Genomic DNA, 15,331 nt, shown 5'->3' with positions numbered 1-15,331 from the left:
GAATCTATGACCATCTTTTATATCTAGGGTGATCAAGCATTATAGTTTGTGTGGACAGCCCCAGTTTAAACCTGGTATCTCAATGAAATTATGAAAGTCTTTCCTTTCACATTCAAATCTGTTCTTGTTGGATGATAAATTATATGGTCACCCTACTTATAAATGTGCAGAGATCTTAAGCCACTAGAGGCAAGAATCATAGCTTACTCATCTCTTTCTTTCCCACATAGCCTTAATACATGATTGGTGCCCAGTTTATTGAATAAATAAGTGTTAAATCTATCTATCTATCTATCTCACCTATCTATCTATCTATCTGTCTGTCTATATCCTAAATAGAGATCTATCTGTGCTGGTTTCTTTCTCCCTATTTGTCCGTATATTCCTTCCTGAAATGTAGGCAATTTTAGAAGCATTGAGGGCATGGAGGCTTGTAGATACAAATACGCCATAAGGACCTGTCGTCTTGCTTCATTAGCTTCTTTGTTTTTTTTTCAGTGCCTGCACAGTGCAAAATAAAAGCATCTCAAAGTTAACCATATCTCCAGCTGCTCCAGGAAAAAATGGAAGTTATAGTGACTTCACAAGTTTTGAGAACACTACTATATGGTTCTTGGGAACAATCAACTGTATCACTGTGGCTCTTATCTTCTCTAAAGGAAAACCATTTAGGCAGCCGACCTATACAAACTGTGAGTAGAACTGCACCAGATCACAGGTGAGAGATCATCAGAGAGGACAGACACACCCGGGTCACTCAGGGAACAGCTGCAGAGTTGATACTTATCTAGGGTCTCCTGGCTATCTTTCCAGGGCCCTGTCAAACACGTTGTGCAGCCTCATTCTCGTGATCCTTTGGTCCTTCCCTCAAAGCTGCACTAAATACTAAGGTTTCTTTCTCCACCTCTTGCCTTCACCAGAAGTTTGTCTGTAGCTCTTTTCATGGGATCACTCCAAACTGGGAAGACTCATTTATTTCTCTGCTTGTCAGTACTTGTCAGAATTCATCCTGGAGGAGGTGGGGAGAAGAGTCATGGCATTTAGTTGGAATGTGTCTCCTGCCGTGAAGACAATGGTCAGGATGGCATTGTGTGGTTGGTAGACTGAGAATGGGTCCAGCCTGGAGGAACCTGACCAGAGATGAGTGTGGAGGCTCTTAGCCAAAGTACTTCCCACCTCCTTCCATTCTAGGCTGGGGGTGGGAATGTGTGTTAGAAGTGAGCTACCTAGTGAGCCAATCACTACCCCTGTAACTGGGGAAATTTAGATGCACAAGTTGAAGAATCAATATCCTTATAAAATTTGCTTGTTCAGAGACATTTACTTTGTCCTTCTCCTTCTTGGAATGAGAAAGCAGTTGAATGCTGACCTCTACATGATTTCAATGTATACATTTGTTTATTTACAGCCCTCCTTTTTCCCAGAAAAGGATTCGAGGCAGATGATTTGCATTAAAGAGATTCAAATACTTGGATATCTTTAAGACATTTATTGAAAATGTATTTTGTCAATGTTACCCTTTGTATAATTCCCACTTTTATTAATTGAAACTTATAATATGTATCTGAAAATTTCCGCTTGCCTCAAGCACATGCGTAGAAATTGTAGTGATGAGACCCACTGCATAGAAATGAGTACTTTCCATCTATTATGCTGTGTTTGGATGTGGAAATCAAGTAAATTTAGTCAGTGTTAATCTAGAATATGTCTATCAGCAGACGTGATCTTCTGGTTTCTCAAAATGACAGCTGTGTTCTTCTTTCCTCAGATATATTTGTCCTTGTGTTGGTCATACAACTGGGTGTGTGTCTGTTCATTCTCTTTGCTGATATTCCAGAATTATATAGGCGTTTGGATGTAAGTCTTATCTCTGGGATACAATGATGGTTTACGGTTATATAACACCCTGACTTCAAAAAGCAGGTCACAATTGTAATTGACATGGGTTCTTGACATTGATTGTTCTTTTGGGATAGTAGATTTAAAAAGAATGCTGAATTTATTCATATTTTTTATTTAAGCTGCTCAGGAAATAACCTTCTGCCTAGTCTTGAATTCAAGTATTTCAAAAGCATTGAAGATTTTTCTTTTAAAAGATCCCTTTAAGACTGGAAAATCTATTTATAATATCAAACGTGAGAGAATTTTCCCCCTAAATGCTTCTGTTTTGAAGCTGTTTAAAACAGTTTTGCCTATAACACTTTCTTGGTTAATTCTCAGGTCTATATTTCCATCTTTTTTTTTTTACCTCTTTAAAAATGTGCTTTTCTGTATGTTCATACTTGATGTCAGCAAAACTTACTTTCAAAGAGCCATACCTTACCTCATGAACTCTCTTAGATTTTGAGACAACTTTGAAACTCTGTAAGAGACAGACATTTTATATATTCAAGCAAGGGAAAATATGTATTCTGATTCCTCTAACCTATCCTTTAGGTTAATCATGACTAAATATCCTTTAGACCAATACATAGAATACAGAAGAGATGATGAAAGGAATGGTGCTTCGTGAACCTGCCTACCTGCCTCTCTATCTCAAAGATAAGTTTCATGAGGGCCAAGATCCTATCTTACTCATTTTTGTATGACCAGTGCCTTGCATAGCAAATGGTGCATAATGGCAATGAGTGACTGACTGGTCATCGTATATCAGTTTCCTGGATGTAGACAAACACTTGGTGCACACAGTGCCTTCCAAACCAGCAATACCTTCACAAATCCACCTAGACATCTGACACATAAACTAACGTCCACCTTCAATTTTTATTTTTCTAATTGCATTACTGTGGTTAAAAGTGCAATTGCCTTTGTTGTTAAATGTCCTCCTGAATTAGATTAAGTACTCACAAAGATAAACAGTCGTTGCCCACTCATCTTCTAAGTGAGTTAAAACTTCTTAATCCTGCAGAAGTTAAGGTTAACACATGTTCGGTTTAGTCATACTCCAATAGTGAAGACTCTTTCAGAGATGCTGGCTCCTCTGGTATAACAAAATAGGGAACATATTTGGTTTGGAGGGAACCTGTGTGGGTCATTGCCAGCATGACTCCAAAAGAGTCTGCAAAGAATTATTGTTCACCTTAAAAATAATTATTTTTCTTCCTATTACATAAAATTATGGATACCTTTTCAAAAACGTGAATATATAAGCAAGGAAAATTTTAACATTATTCACTATATGCTTCCATCTTTGAAAATTCAGATATTATAAACGTGCATGACTGATTGATGAAGTTTGTTTCATTTTAAATATAATCATGCTGTTTTATAATCTAGTTATTGCTCATTTTAAAAAATGCATGATTTAGGGCTGGCCCTGTGGCCTAGTGGTTAAGTTTGCGTGCTCCGCTTTGGCGGCCCAGGGTTTTGCCAGTTCGGATCCTGGGCGCGGACATGGCACCACTCATCAGGCCAAGGTGAGGTGGCGTCTCACATGCCACAACTAGAAGAACCCACAACTAAAATATACAACTATATACTGGGGGGATTTGTGGAGAAAAAAGCAGAAAAAAAAGGAAAAAATGCATGATTTTATTTAATAGAGAATACATTCACATGGCTTAAAATTCAATGGGTAGAAAAGTTATATAGCAAAAATCTCCTTCTCATCCTTGTTCTTCAGCTGCCACTTCCTTTCTCTGAAGGCAACTGATGACACAGTTTATTTTACATACTTTCAGACATTTTATACATATATACACAAATATATATATTTCTTATATGTGTATTCCCCCACATTTTTACACAAGTAGTAGCAAACTATTACCTTTGTCCAGGTCTCCTGAGATGGAGATGTCAGGGTGAGATGAGATGTGTAAGAAAGTTATTGGAGGAATTGCCTGTGAAGGAGAAAAGATTAGGAAGGCAGAGGAGGTGGTAAGGGCGCCACACTATGACGTGGGTCCGACCCCTGTGCAGGAGAGAGGGAAGGAAGGAGGGCCACGTGAGTAGAGTTTCAGACTGCAGAGCACTTCTAAGAAAGTCAAGCCAAAGTTGTCCACCAAAGGTGCCCAGTGTCTTGCAAGAATGAGTGTGATTGGAAGACCTGCTCATAGTTAGTAGCTGTGAGCAGCCCATGGGAAATGGGGCCTTCAGGTGAGTGTAGCAGTGGCACATCTGCTGTTTATCCTTCCTGCAGCAGAAGTCCCGAGTGGAGCATTTTCATGGTTGCCACAACCACACACGCAGTCCTGCACTTTGTTCTTTCATGTGACAGTGTATTTTCGTAACAGTTCCATATCAGTTCATAAGGCTTCCTTATTCTTTTTTTATGCTAATATGGTATTTCATTGTATATATGTACCATGATTTGTATGTAGTCCCTTATTGGTAGACATTTAGTTTGTTTCCAATTTTTTACTATTACAAACAAAGCTGAGGTAAAATAACCTGATACATGTGTCATTTCAGCCACGTACAAGTATATCTCTAAGATAAATTCCTAGAAATGAATTTGACCTTCCAATTTTACCAGCATCTCTATAGAGTTGTACCAGTTTTTACTCCCCCCAGTGTATGAGGCAGTGCCAGGTACAATAGAGTGCACTTGGCTTCATTTCATTCATTCGTTCATTCACTCATCTACCCATTCAATATCCATATTCAATATCCATTCAATATGGATATTCCAGTGCCTGGAAAGGGGCTGGGGAAGATACAGAGAAACTGGGAGCAGAGACAGTAGTGACAACTTGTTTTCAGCCCCACTTCTTCCGTTGGTGAGCACCTTTGTGATGTCACAGTTTGTGCCATTGTAGGCACAGTCCTGAGGGGGCCCCCCGACCTTAGGGTCAAAAGCAGGGCTCAGCTGAGGGGAGATATGGCACCAGAGAGAAGAAGGCAATGCTCCCTGTGTGGAAGTTTGACACGTGTGCCCTCAGAGCCTCCAGGGAACAGAGCCACATAACAACAGAACAACATAAGCACACAAAAAACACTTTTATTATTATTTTTTATTGCAAAGTGACCAAATTTATTTTAGTAAGCTTAGAAATTACAGAGGAACTAAGAAGAAGAAGAGGAAGAAGAAGAAGAGATAAAAGAAAAAAAAACAAGGGGCCGACCCCATGGCCGAGTGGTTAAATTTGCACGCTCCATTTCGGTGGCCCGGGGTTCACTGGTTCAGATCCTGGGCACGGATCTACACACCGCTCACCATGCCATGCTGTGGTGGCATCCCATATAGAAGAACTAGAGTGACTTACAACTAGGATATACGACTACATACTGGGGCTTTTGGGAGAAAAAAAAAGAGGAAGATTGGCAGCACATGTTATCTCAGGGCCAATCTTTCTCACCAAAAAAAAGCACATACCTTTAAAAGAATAAATAAATAAAAAACCAATAGTCATAGTTCCCAATCATTGGGATCATGCAATTTCATACATGCACAGAAATATATATATAATGTATTTATATTTATGTATATGTGTGTATATAACATGTATATATGTAATATATATATATATATATATATATATATATATATATGCATGTGTCTGTTACATAAGTGATTTATAACCTACGGAAATGTGCGCTGTGAACATTTGAATGTTTTTCCAGCATATATTTGTCTTCAGACTAACTTTGCTTCTTCCTCTCCCACCAGCTGCTCTGCACTCCTGTCCTGTGGAGGTTCTACATCATCATTATGCTTGGCTCCAATTTTATTGTGTCCTTTGTTGTGGAGGTGAGTGCCCTCAGGTTGGTGATCACTGGGCAGGGACATTCTTTGGGAGTCTGAAAAAGGAACAGCTTTAGGTGACAAGGTTCAACAGTGCACGTGGCTCCTTCTCTTAGCAACACGAACAATGGTACTTTCCTCAGATGAGTTCCAAACAAGGCATTAGTTATCCCATCTGTAAAGTGGAGATGGAAAGAGTGGATTAGGATCTCTAAGGTCCTATTCATTTCTAAAAGTCACAAATAGAGACCCAACTCAATTCATTTTTTGAAATGAAGGCATGATTCACATACTATAAAATTCATCTTTTTATTTTTTTTTTGAGGAAGATTAGCCGTGAGCTAACTACTGCCAGTCCTCCTCTTTTTGCTGAGGAGGCCTGGCCCTGAGCTAACATCCATGCCCATCTTCCTCTACTTTATATGTGGGACGCCTACCACAGCATGGTGTGCCAAGCGGTGCCATGTCCGCACCCAGGATCCAAACCAGCGAACCCCAGGCCGCCAAGAAGTGGAACGTGCGAACTTAACCACTGCACCACCGGGCCGGCCCCTAAAATTCATCTTTTTAAAATGTACAATTCAAGAGATTTTAGTATATTCACTGAGTTGTGCAAATACCACTGCTAATTCAAGAACATTCTCATCACCCCAAAAGAAATCCTATACCTATTAGAAGTCACTCTTCATTCCCCTTTCCCCCTCTTCTACCCCTTGGCAACCACTAACCTACTTTCTGTCTCTGTGGATTTGCCTATTCTGGATATTTCCTATAAAGGGCATCATGAAAAGGCTTCTTTCACTTAACAACTTGTACTGTTACTGAAACCCAAATGGATTCCCTCCTGGCAAGTTAAATCAGACTCTCCACCAGAAGTGGTTGTCTCTCAAAGTAAAGGGTATTTGCAGCAAACAGGAGACCAAAAGGAATCATTTCTGAAGTCATGGCGTCCCCGAACAAAGGGTAGCAGGGACATTTATTTCAGATGGAGAATGACTATTCAAAAGGGAGAGGGGGGTATTCGCTTGTGCAGACTCAGCTGGAAACTTGCTTCCACACACACTGCAGGTTACAGGAATAAGGCCTAAGCTCCTCCTGGAGAGATCTCAGCATTAAAAATAAGGCAAAGGTCATAGTTGAGGCTTGGTCTGGTTCAGGGTGGTTGGTGATTACATCTCCTTAACATAACGAAAGGAAAAAGAACAATTTGGAAGAACAGTTAAAATATCTGAACCAATCTGGAGTTCCTCAGGGCAACTAGTTGGTGACAGAATCACTATCACTTTTACTTTACAAACGGGAAATGAGATTCATAGTGAGGTTTTCTTGGCTGTATTCTTTAGCCCCCATTTGCTCCGTTTCCTCAGGAAAATGAACTGGCGCACCCCCTTGCTTTTGCTACATGGTTCACACTCTTCTCCCCAGCACCGTTACACACAGTCTCTATTCTTCAAAGCCCACCATTGGGCAGGGGCCACCCTGGAAGAGGCATCCATTTTGAAGGAGAGGTGAGCTGCAGGATTCCATCTGCTGATGCAAATAATCCATAACCAACCAATAAATCAAAATTGGAGTGAGTTTATTATGAGCCAGAGTGAAGATTATAACCCAGGAAGGCCTTAGAGGGCGTTCTGGAGAAGCACGGCTTTCAGTTCAATCTTATGTCTTTCTAGAACAAAGAACATACATTAAACACACCCAGGATACATTTTCATCAAAATTTAAAGAGGTATTTGGTTGCAAATTAGCAAGTCAACATCGCCCTCATGTCACGAAAGGGACTAATCTGGAGTTACCAATAGGGCGGAGGAGGGGAAGTCTGCATTCTTATCTTAAGGGAGTGCATTCTTTAATGGTTAAGCAGATGTACAACGTATGGTTGAAAGGCCATAAGTCAGGCTTTTAAGTTCAAGCTGAATCAGTTCTGAACCCGAACTGTTACCCCATATACCTCAATATGAGAAAATCTCATGTCATGTCTGTCCCCATTCCAGCTCCCAGTTACAAACCCAGGCTTGGTCCAGTGAGGGAGGATTTACTGTGGGCTGGGGGCACCTGGAGCCTGACTTCCCTGCAGTATTTTGTAGGCAGGAGCTCAGTGAACTTTCTCTACTAAGGGAAGTCAAGGCCAACAGGAGCTGGTGGCAGAATAGGACAATAATTAATGTACCGGAGCTTCTCTCTAGATGCTAAACCAGGGCAACTCAAACTTGAGTGGGCATCAGGATCACCTGGAGGGTGTGTTAAAATACAGATTGTTCAGCCTGGCTCCCCGCATTTCCGATTCAACGGGTCTGGAGCAGGCACAAGTTTTTGTTTCTAATGGGTTGTCAGGTGATTCTGACGCTGGCTCAGGAACCACACTGAGAAGCACTATGCTAAACCATATGGTCTCCAAAGCCACCAAATTAATAAAAGAGCATCATCGTAGCTGTCCTCATACTGATTTGCAGAAAGATGGTCGTTGCCCTTTAAGGGATAATCTTATGTATGTATCTTGTCCCTATCCATGGTGGCATTATTTCCTCTGTCTAGTATATCTTTCCCCATTTCTGCATATTGAAAGGCTATCCCATCCTCTATGGCACAGCTGTGGCACTATCCTTTTCATGAATTTTTCCTGATGCTTGGATCAGTCAGGCAAATAACAGAACTCAGCTAACAGTGGCTTAAACAATAAGGATATTTATTGACTCGCTTAACAAGAAGATTGGAGGTAAGCGGCTTTAGGGCTGGTTTAGCAACTCAGTGGTGTCTTTGGGGATCCTCTTTCTTTCACTTTTCTGTCTCACCATCCTTAGATGTTGGCCTTTCATGATTGTGCTTATTGATTGTGGTGCCCAGATAGCTTCCACATAGCTGGGCATTATGTCTGTTTTCAGTACAGGAAAAAACTGAAGGAGAGGCACTAGCAAGCTTTTTTCCCTCAGGTATGGACCTCTGATTAGGAGACAAAAAAATTTCCCACAGCCCACCAGCAGACTTCCCCTTATGCCTCATTGGTTAGAACTGTGTCTCGTTGTCATCCTGAGTAGAAAAGGATTCTGGGAAAGGGGATCTATGCCAAAAAGTTAGATAAATTGGCTTAGACTGTTTATAATTTTTTTCCTTTTAGGCAGACAGGCGAGAGTCAGGAGGAATGGCCTGTAGGGTAATCAAGCCACAAAGTCTGCTTGGTTGCGTATTTTCAGTTAAGAACGTAAGATTGAGAGTCATCTTCTTTGCTTTGAATCCTGTCTCCATCCTTTCCTGCTGACTGACTTTGGGCAAGTTCTTCCACTTTTCTGTGACTCTGTTTCCTCATCTATAAAATGATGATAATAATGGTACCTTACTTCATAGGGTTACTGTGAACATGAAATGTGGACAGTAAAAAGCGTGTAGGAAGTGTTTAGTAAATATAAGCTGTTATTTTTATATTACCTCTTGTGGGACTTACCATTTCTTACTTTGTGTCTATCAATCATTCAGGCATTCATTTATTCATTCCCTCTTTCCACAAACACTTGTTGATCATGTGCCACGTCCTAGGGCACGATGCCCTAGGGATAAGGATGACATAGTGGTAGAGTTCACGATCTACAGGAAGCAAGTGGACAAGGGCTAAGGTTATTTGTGTGTAAATTTTTTTCACTCTTCTGCCATTCAATGATGCTGGCAAGAACTTATCTCAGTAACTCTGGCACCTAAAACCCTGCTTTATGCAAATATTAGCTGCCTCAAGGTTTATTCAATTATTAAATGTGAGAAGTGACCCCGCTCACACCCAGCAGATGGAAAGGGTAAGCTGATACTCATGAAAGATGAAGTTTCTTTTCTGTTCTCATGTTGAATGAGGAATAGAGACACACACAAAGATGTTTAGTGTGAGTTCCCAGCAGCTTCTGAGAAATAACATTGTGAGGTTCCAGCTGCCACCTCTAGGCTCCTCCTTGAAGTCAGGCCTTTCTCTGTCATCAGGGCACTCAGGGACAAACCCGAGCCATTTGAGATGTTGGCAAAGGCAGTTGCAATGGAGAATTAAGGGCACTAATATTTTCTGCCTCACGAGGTGAGCCTAGTGGAGTAGGCAAAGACCCCAGACTATCGTGGATGCAGCGAGATGTTTTCCTCAGGTGGCTCTAGGTATGCCTGTCCCAAGATACTAAGGATTCCTGTGACAGGCTGTGCTGACCCACACTGCCTGGTCAGCATGGGGCAGAGATGGTCCAGAAAGGTTTTGGGGAGACAAGCATGGAGGATGACTGGCCTCCTTCTGCGCAGTCCTGAATATTGTCTGGTCTGCTGAGAGGTCTAACCCTAACCCTAGTCCTAACCTTGATCTTAGAGCAGCCCAGAAAACAAACAGGTTTAAGTGAGACCTAGTCCTTTCTTTGCCGAGTCTCATGATCCAACTAACCTCCAGCTAACAGGCAGACGGGCTGATGTGGGTAGCTTTAATCCTCCTCTGTTTTGTGTTTGTATATATGTATTCATGGATATATGCATGAATTATTTGAGTAGCCAGTCAGAAAAGTTCATGTGGTGGTCTTATTTTTGAAGAAATGGTATCTCATCAAGGCGTTCCTTTTGTTTCTAGCTCTGCATTTAATTTACAAAGTAGAGCGACAGGACAGATCATCTTTTAGTGCTTCAGATCCCTTTTCCAAAGCAGCAAAGGGATACAGGCCATCGTACTTCTAGAATTGTAAGAAATTGTCAAAGAGCTCAAGGCAAAGCACAGAACGCTAAAATTTTTCTGTGTGTGTATGTGTGTGTGTGTCTGTGTTTTCATTTCATTTGTTTTGTTTAAAGCCTGCTAAGATTTCCTGGAGATAAGTTAGATCTTAAAACCTTTAATTGGATACCAATGATCCTGCCTTATCCCAGCTATGAGGAAAACTACTGTTCTCTTGTCAATTAAGACGGACAAAAATCTTTGCTATGGGAAAGTCAAATAACAGGTCTGGCAGGTGAGCCCTGAGATTTGCAAGATGCCGATGAGATGGCTGTGTGGGTTTTTAATAGCCTGCTAGCAGATGATCAGTTTTTAGAGGAAGATTCAGACTAGCTGTTCTCTATCATTTCCATGAGCAATGGGACTCAAATGTTAAAGATGAGTGGATTTTACGAAAACCACTATCTCTGGCCAAGTTCCTTTTAGACTCCTACAGAATTAACTCTTACAATTTAGCAAAGGTGCCAGTGATAGACACCAAAACCAGTTCTAATTCTGTGGGACAGCTTGGCTCCTCATATTATTCTCTTTGTTTCTTTCATGATAACTTCTAAGATGATTAACCTCTGTGACCAAATATAATAAAAATGAAAAATTAACGTGATAACTTTTCATGCATTCTGGATTGTGAGTTATAATCTGGGCTCTATTGGAGGCTCAGTCTAACTCGTCAAATAAAATTACAGTCCAAAATGTTTCCAAAGAAATATCTTTTGTAATCTTAAAAAATGTATTGCAATGAAATATTTGTGGGTGAAGTTTAGAGATATATCTTTACCAGACCACCGTGCACAGCCATTTGTTAAATGAATAGTTCAGAAGGGCGGTGAAGGAGGCAACTATGCCATGACACACCTTGCATTGTAAGGAGAGTTACATAATCCCTATGACAAACAAAAGAGGAAGAAATGATTGTTTCTACTCACTGAGGCTCAGATAGGGTGATTAATTTGCCCGTAGTGGGTGTGAGAGCTGGAACTCACATCCAGATCCATCCAACTCAAAGACTGTGGTCCATATTTCAATTTTATCAACTTCTATTCGTGACTATGCAGTGATGTGCCAAGGTATACCAAAGCCACATAGTACGTGTGACACAGCTTTCTATAGGGTCAATACCATTCGGTGGTAAGTAATTTAAAATCATTTTTTTATTAAATCAAATATGGATGTGGTGTGGAGAGGCCTGCAGAATTTGAGTGATTTTAAGTTTAATTTATATATAAGATTTAGAAGAAATTTCATCCTTGAGGCTGACCACTTCAAGCTATGTTTCCAGATTCTTGAAACTATGTACCTCTCTCTTCTCCCAGAAGAGTTCTTTAAGTGGAAAAGTTTGAGAGGCCGTGAACCACCTTGGATTTGTTTGTCCAGGGCTCAAGGTCTTTGTCAAGCTGAATCTAAGTGGCCAGTGAAGTGGTGCCTTGTTATGATCTATGGAGAGTTGTAGCCTGGGAACACTTAACTTCTGATTGTAAAGAGTAACTCTTTTATTTTGCAGGAGGCCATTATTGAAAACCGAGCCCTGTGGATGGCAATCAAAAGGTGTTTTGGATATCAATCAAAAAGCCAGTATCGGATATGGCAGAGGGCCTTGGCAAATGACCCCAGTTGGCCCCCGATAAATCAAACCTCCTACTCTCACAGTCCAGGGTGTGGCAGGGAAGTGTCTTACAGCAATCCGGTCTTTGAGAGCAATGAGGAACAACTTTGAAGGCAATAGGATAAACATGTTGAACTAATATAGAAGCAATGACAAAAGGGACCAATTTCAGTGATATTTAAGCAATGAGACTCTTACAATATCGGCTGGAGTTTTTGGAATCAAAAACCTATCCAATCATGGTGACAAACTGAAGTCTGTTTGATACAATACTTTCTACAGAGCAGAGCACTGCCCCAAGAGACTGCTTTCCTCTTGGCTTCTAAAGGTATTAGAGGTTTTCAGTGAATTAAGAGTGAGCTGGCCAAGAATGGCAATGGGCCAAGAGATTGGGAGGCTAAAAGAGAAGCAGAATATGCAATCTTTTTTCTTAGATAATATATCTTTTAAATGAATTGAGGGAAAGTAGCACTGTGTGTAGTCTTAGAATTGTAACATGTTAAAGATCATTTTTGAATTCTTATTTCACTGTTGGAAAAACAAATGCATGGGAACCATCACACCAATCTTCACTGTCTGGTTTCCTTTCCTTCGTCATACTTCTCAAATCTGAGGCATTTTCTTCTACTTCTGGCCTTCCCTTCTATATTAGTAAGGATAGGCTAAGCTGATGCTGCTATAACAAATAACTCCCGTATCTGAATGGGTTAACACACAAGAGCTTCCTTCTTGGTCCAGGTGACTCTTTAGAATAGCTCTCCTGGGAGTGGTGACTGCTTCAGTATCATGGCCCCACTGACTCAACACAAAGACTCCATGTTTACTGTGATAAGGGAAGGAAGACTGAGGATCACACATGGGCTCTTCCCCACTTCACCCCCAAAGCAGCACACATTTCTGCACAACCCACATCTCATTAGGCTCATTAAGCGTCATTTACCAGGGATTTGGCAAAGAAGCTGAGAAGTGCAGTCTCCTGTATTTAGGGTTGGCTTCATGGGCAGATGACCTGTGTAGTCACACACAGCCCCATGCTTAGAAAGGCCCACACTTGGTTTAATACTCTGCACTTGCCATCTTGAAATTCTTAATTTTTGAACAAGGATTTCCACATCTTCATTTCGCACTGGGCCTCACAAATTATGTTATTGACCTGGCTTGTATTCCTGGGAAAGAGAGGAAAGCAGCCCAAATCAAAGGGTTCTGTCCCCTAGCTCTGCGCCTCCTAACCCTGTGAACTTCTCTGTGTCGTAAGAACCTCTCATCTCACACGCCTGACGCCAGGAATTTTCACTCCTCTGCTCTATTATTTTTGAGAAAAGTTAGTCTTGTGCTACAGCATTATATGCTATCATCCACATAAGTCCTCACACAACCCACACATTTCTTAAGTTTGAGGCTTCAGTTTTCAGAAAACAAAAATTTTCCTTATTTCATCACAATTACAGTTTGGTTATATTGGATTCACTTAGGATAGAAAACACTCAGGTTTCTGCTAACTCAGCAGACGACCCTGAATTCTGGGAGAACATCCACATATACTATAATAAGGCAAAACCAAAATTATGAACGTCAAGTCCTAAGGGAGTGTTCTGGGCAGGGGGGCGTGTCCTGGCCCAGGATAAGAGGCTGGCTTTGCTACTCATCAAGAGCATCTGCCACCATTCCCTTCCCTGGCTGAACTACTGAGTGCGGTTGGTGGCTCTGTGACTACAGATAATGCTGAGAACATAGTGTTTCTCAGCCACAATGGTACCTTGTTGCTTCTGGTTTTAATATAGGGTGAGAAGAATCATTAAAATAGGCTGCAGAAGTGTTGTCTTCCTTGGTACAGAAAGAAATGCTTGCTTGTACAAAGTCAGCCTCAGCAGAGATAGGGCAGCTCTGAATGTCTTTTTCTAGAACTGATAGTTTTTCTCATTTTTCAAAAGCGGAGGGTCATGGGCAGGGGCAAATTGGAGACGGTCTACAACCTAGTGATGAGCAAGAGCAGTGTGTGTAATTAATTAGAAGAGCTCTTTGCCAAGGGCTGTCACCTCCATGAGCCCACTTGAGTTGCACAATTCTCCTGGGACTCAGACAAAAGACTCACCATCCCCACCTTACAGATGAGAAAATTGAAATTCAGGGTGAGGAGAGCAGACCCAGCCTCAGACGCACATCTTCTCAGCGAACTTTTCATTGCTTCCAAATTCCACCTGATCACAAAGCTCCAGCAGAGCAGGGTGCTCAGTGTGATCTGACAGCCAAATGAGCTCTTTGCCAGGAGGAAGGAGGCAATCTTTTGTTAACGCCAGGACCTTTTGTTCAAATGAATGCGAGTTCTCCTGCCAGGCTTGGCCTACAGGTGTGTTCAAAACAAAAAAAATAAAACCCAAACCCACAGGGTCTGTTTGTCTTTCTGAGACTCTGAGTTGCTTTTGTTTGGTCTAATACTAAGGGATTCCATCCTCAGCAGTTGGCACATGGCTGGCAGGGAACAGGGATGGAGGACTCTGCTTCTCCACCAGCCAAACAGTCCTAAAATCTAGGCAAAAGAGGCTGATTCTGAAGACTATGTTTGAGACCAGCTACATCTTAGAGGCAATAAGTGAAGGAGCAGGGAGTGCTCAGCCTGGAGAAACAGTTGGGAGAATTGTGAGAATTGTATTAAAATGCTTGAAGGGTTACCATGGGAGAGAAGGCTCCCACCTGTGGCTAGTGGTGCCACCAGTGGGTAAAGAACATGGTGGGAATGGCTTTGAGCTAACATGAAGACCTCTGCCCCAGTAGTCAGCACTGATGGATGTGGAGGCTGGTGACCTCACAAGGTGTGCACTCGGTGACATGGGAGGTACCGGTGGATGTTCAAAGACCAATTAGAGAATTAAGTCAAGTATCAGATGAAACTCAATTACCTGCAAGATCCCTTCCAGGCTCCATAGGCCTGGCATCTCAGTCTCGTGCTGTGAAGTGAACCATTTACCACTGCTACCCACACAGAATACCAGACCGATCCCCATGGGAAGACGGGCCGAGGGGATGGGCTCCAGCCTTGTGAGGTCCCATGGTGTGAACAACCAGACTTGACTGCTGTGTACCTTGGAAGGTGGTTTCTAATGGGGATAAGAGCCTAGAAAAGAGGGTGCACATTGAGGGGTCCTGACTGCCCAAATGACAGCTGGGGAATACTTCTGCTGTGTGTGTTTTCTTAGAAAGAGGTGTTTGCAAATTTTGAGTAAAAGAACATGAGAGTGCCCCAAACCCGAGGGCAGAGCTACCTGCGCCCAATACGCTTTCTTGACCAGGACTCGGAAGAGAAAAGGACACAGTCATTTGCTCCAGATCA

The 15,331-nt window shown here is 41.7% G+C and overlaps 1 protein-coding gene across 8 annotated transcripts in view; it reads left to right on the top strand.

Annotated features, from left to right (window-relative positions):
- Window positions 1-14,410, top strand: part of ATP13A4 (ATPase 13A4) — a 127,751-nt gene extending 113,341 nt beyond the window's left edge. For 5 of the 8 annotated variants that reach the window (XM_070582545.1, XM_070582546.1, XM_070582551.1 and 2 more), the window contains 4 exons: window positions 499-692; window positions 1,769-1,857; window positions 5,609-5,689; window positions 11,902-14,410. In XM_070582545.1, the coding sequence (XP_070438646.1) occupies window positions 499-692; window positions 1,769-1,857; window positions 5,609-5,689; window positions 11,902-12,114 (577 nt within the window). In that variant the 3' untranslated portion in view covers window positions 12,115-14,410. Of the gene's footprint in view, window positions 1-498; window positions 693-1,768; window positions 1,858-2,436; window positions 5,052-5,608; window positions 5,690-11,901 lie in introns of those variants that run through there. The other 3 variants (XM_070582552.1, XM_070582549.1, XM_070582550.1) reach the window with 2 other exon arrangements.
- The last annotated feature ends 921 nt before the right edge of the window (window positions 14,411-15,331 follow it).

The sequence above is a fragment of the Equus przewalskii genome, chromosome 18 (genome assembly GCF_037783145.1).
Source record: "Equus przewalskii isolate Varuska chromosome 18, EquPr2, whole genome shotgun sequence".
Classification (NCBI taxonomy): Eukaryota; Metazoa; Chordata; class Mammalia; order Perissodactyla; family Equidae; genus Equus; species Equus przewalskii.
This window is presented reverse-complemented; position numbering and strand designations above follow the sequence as displayed.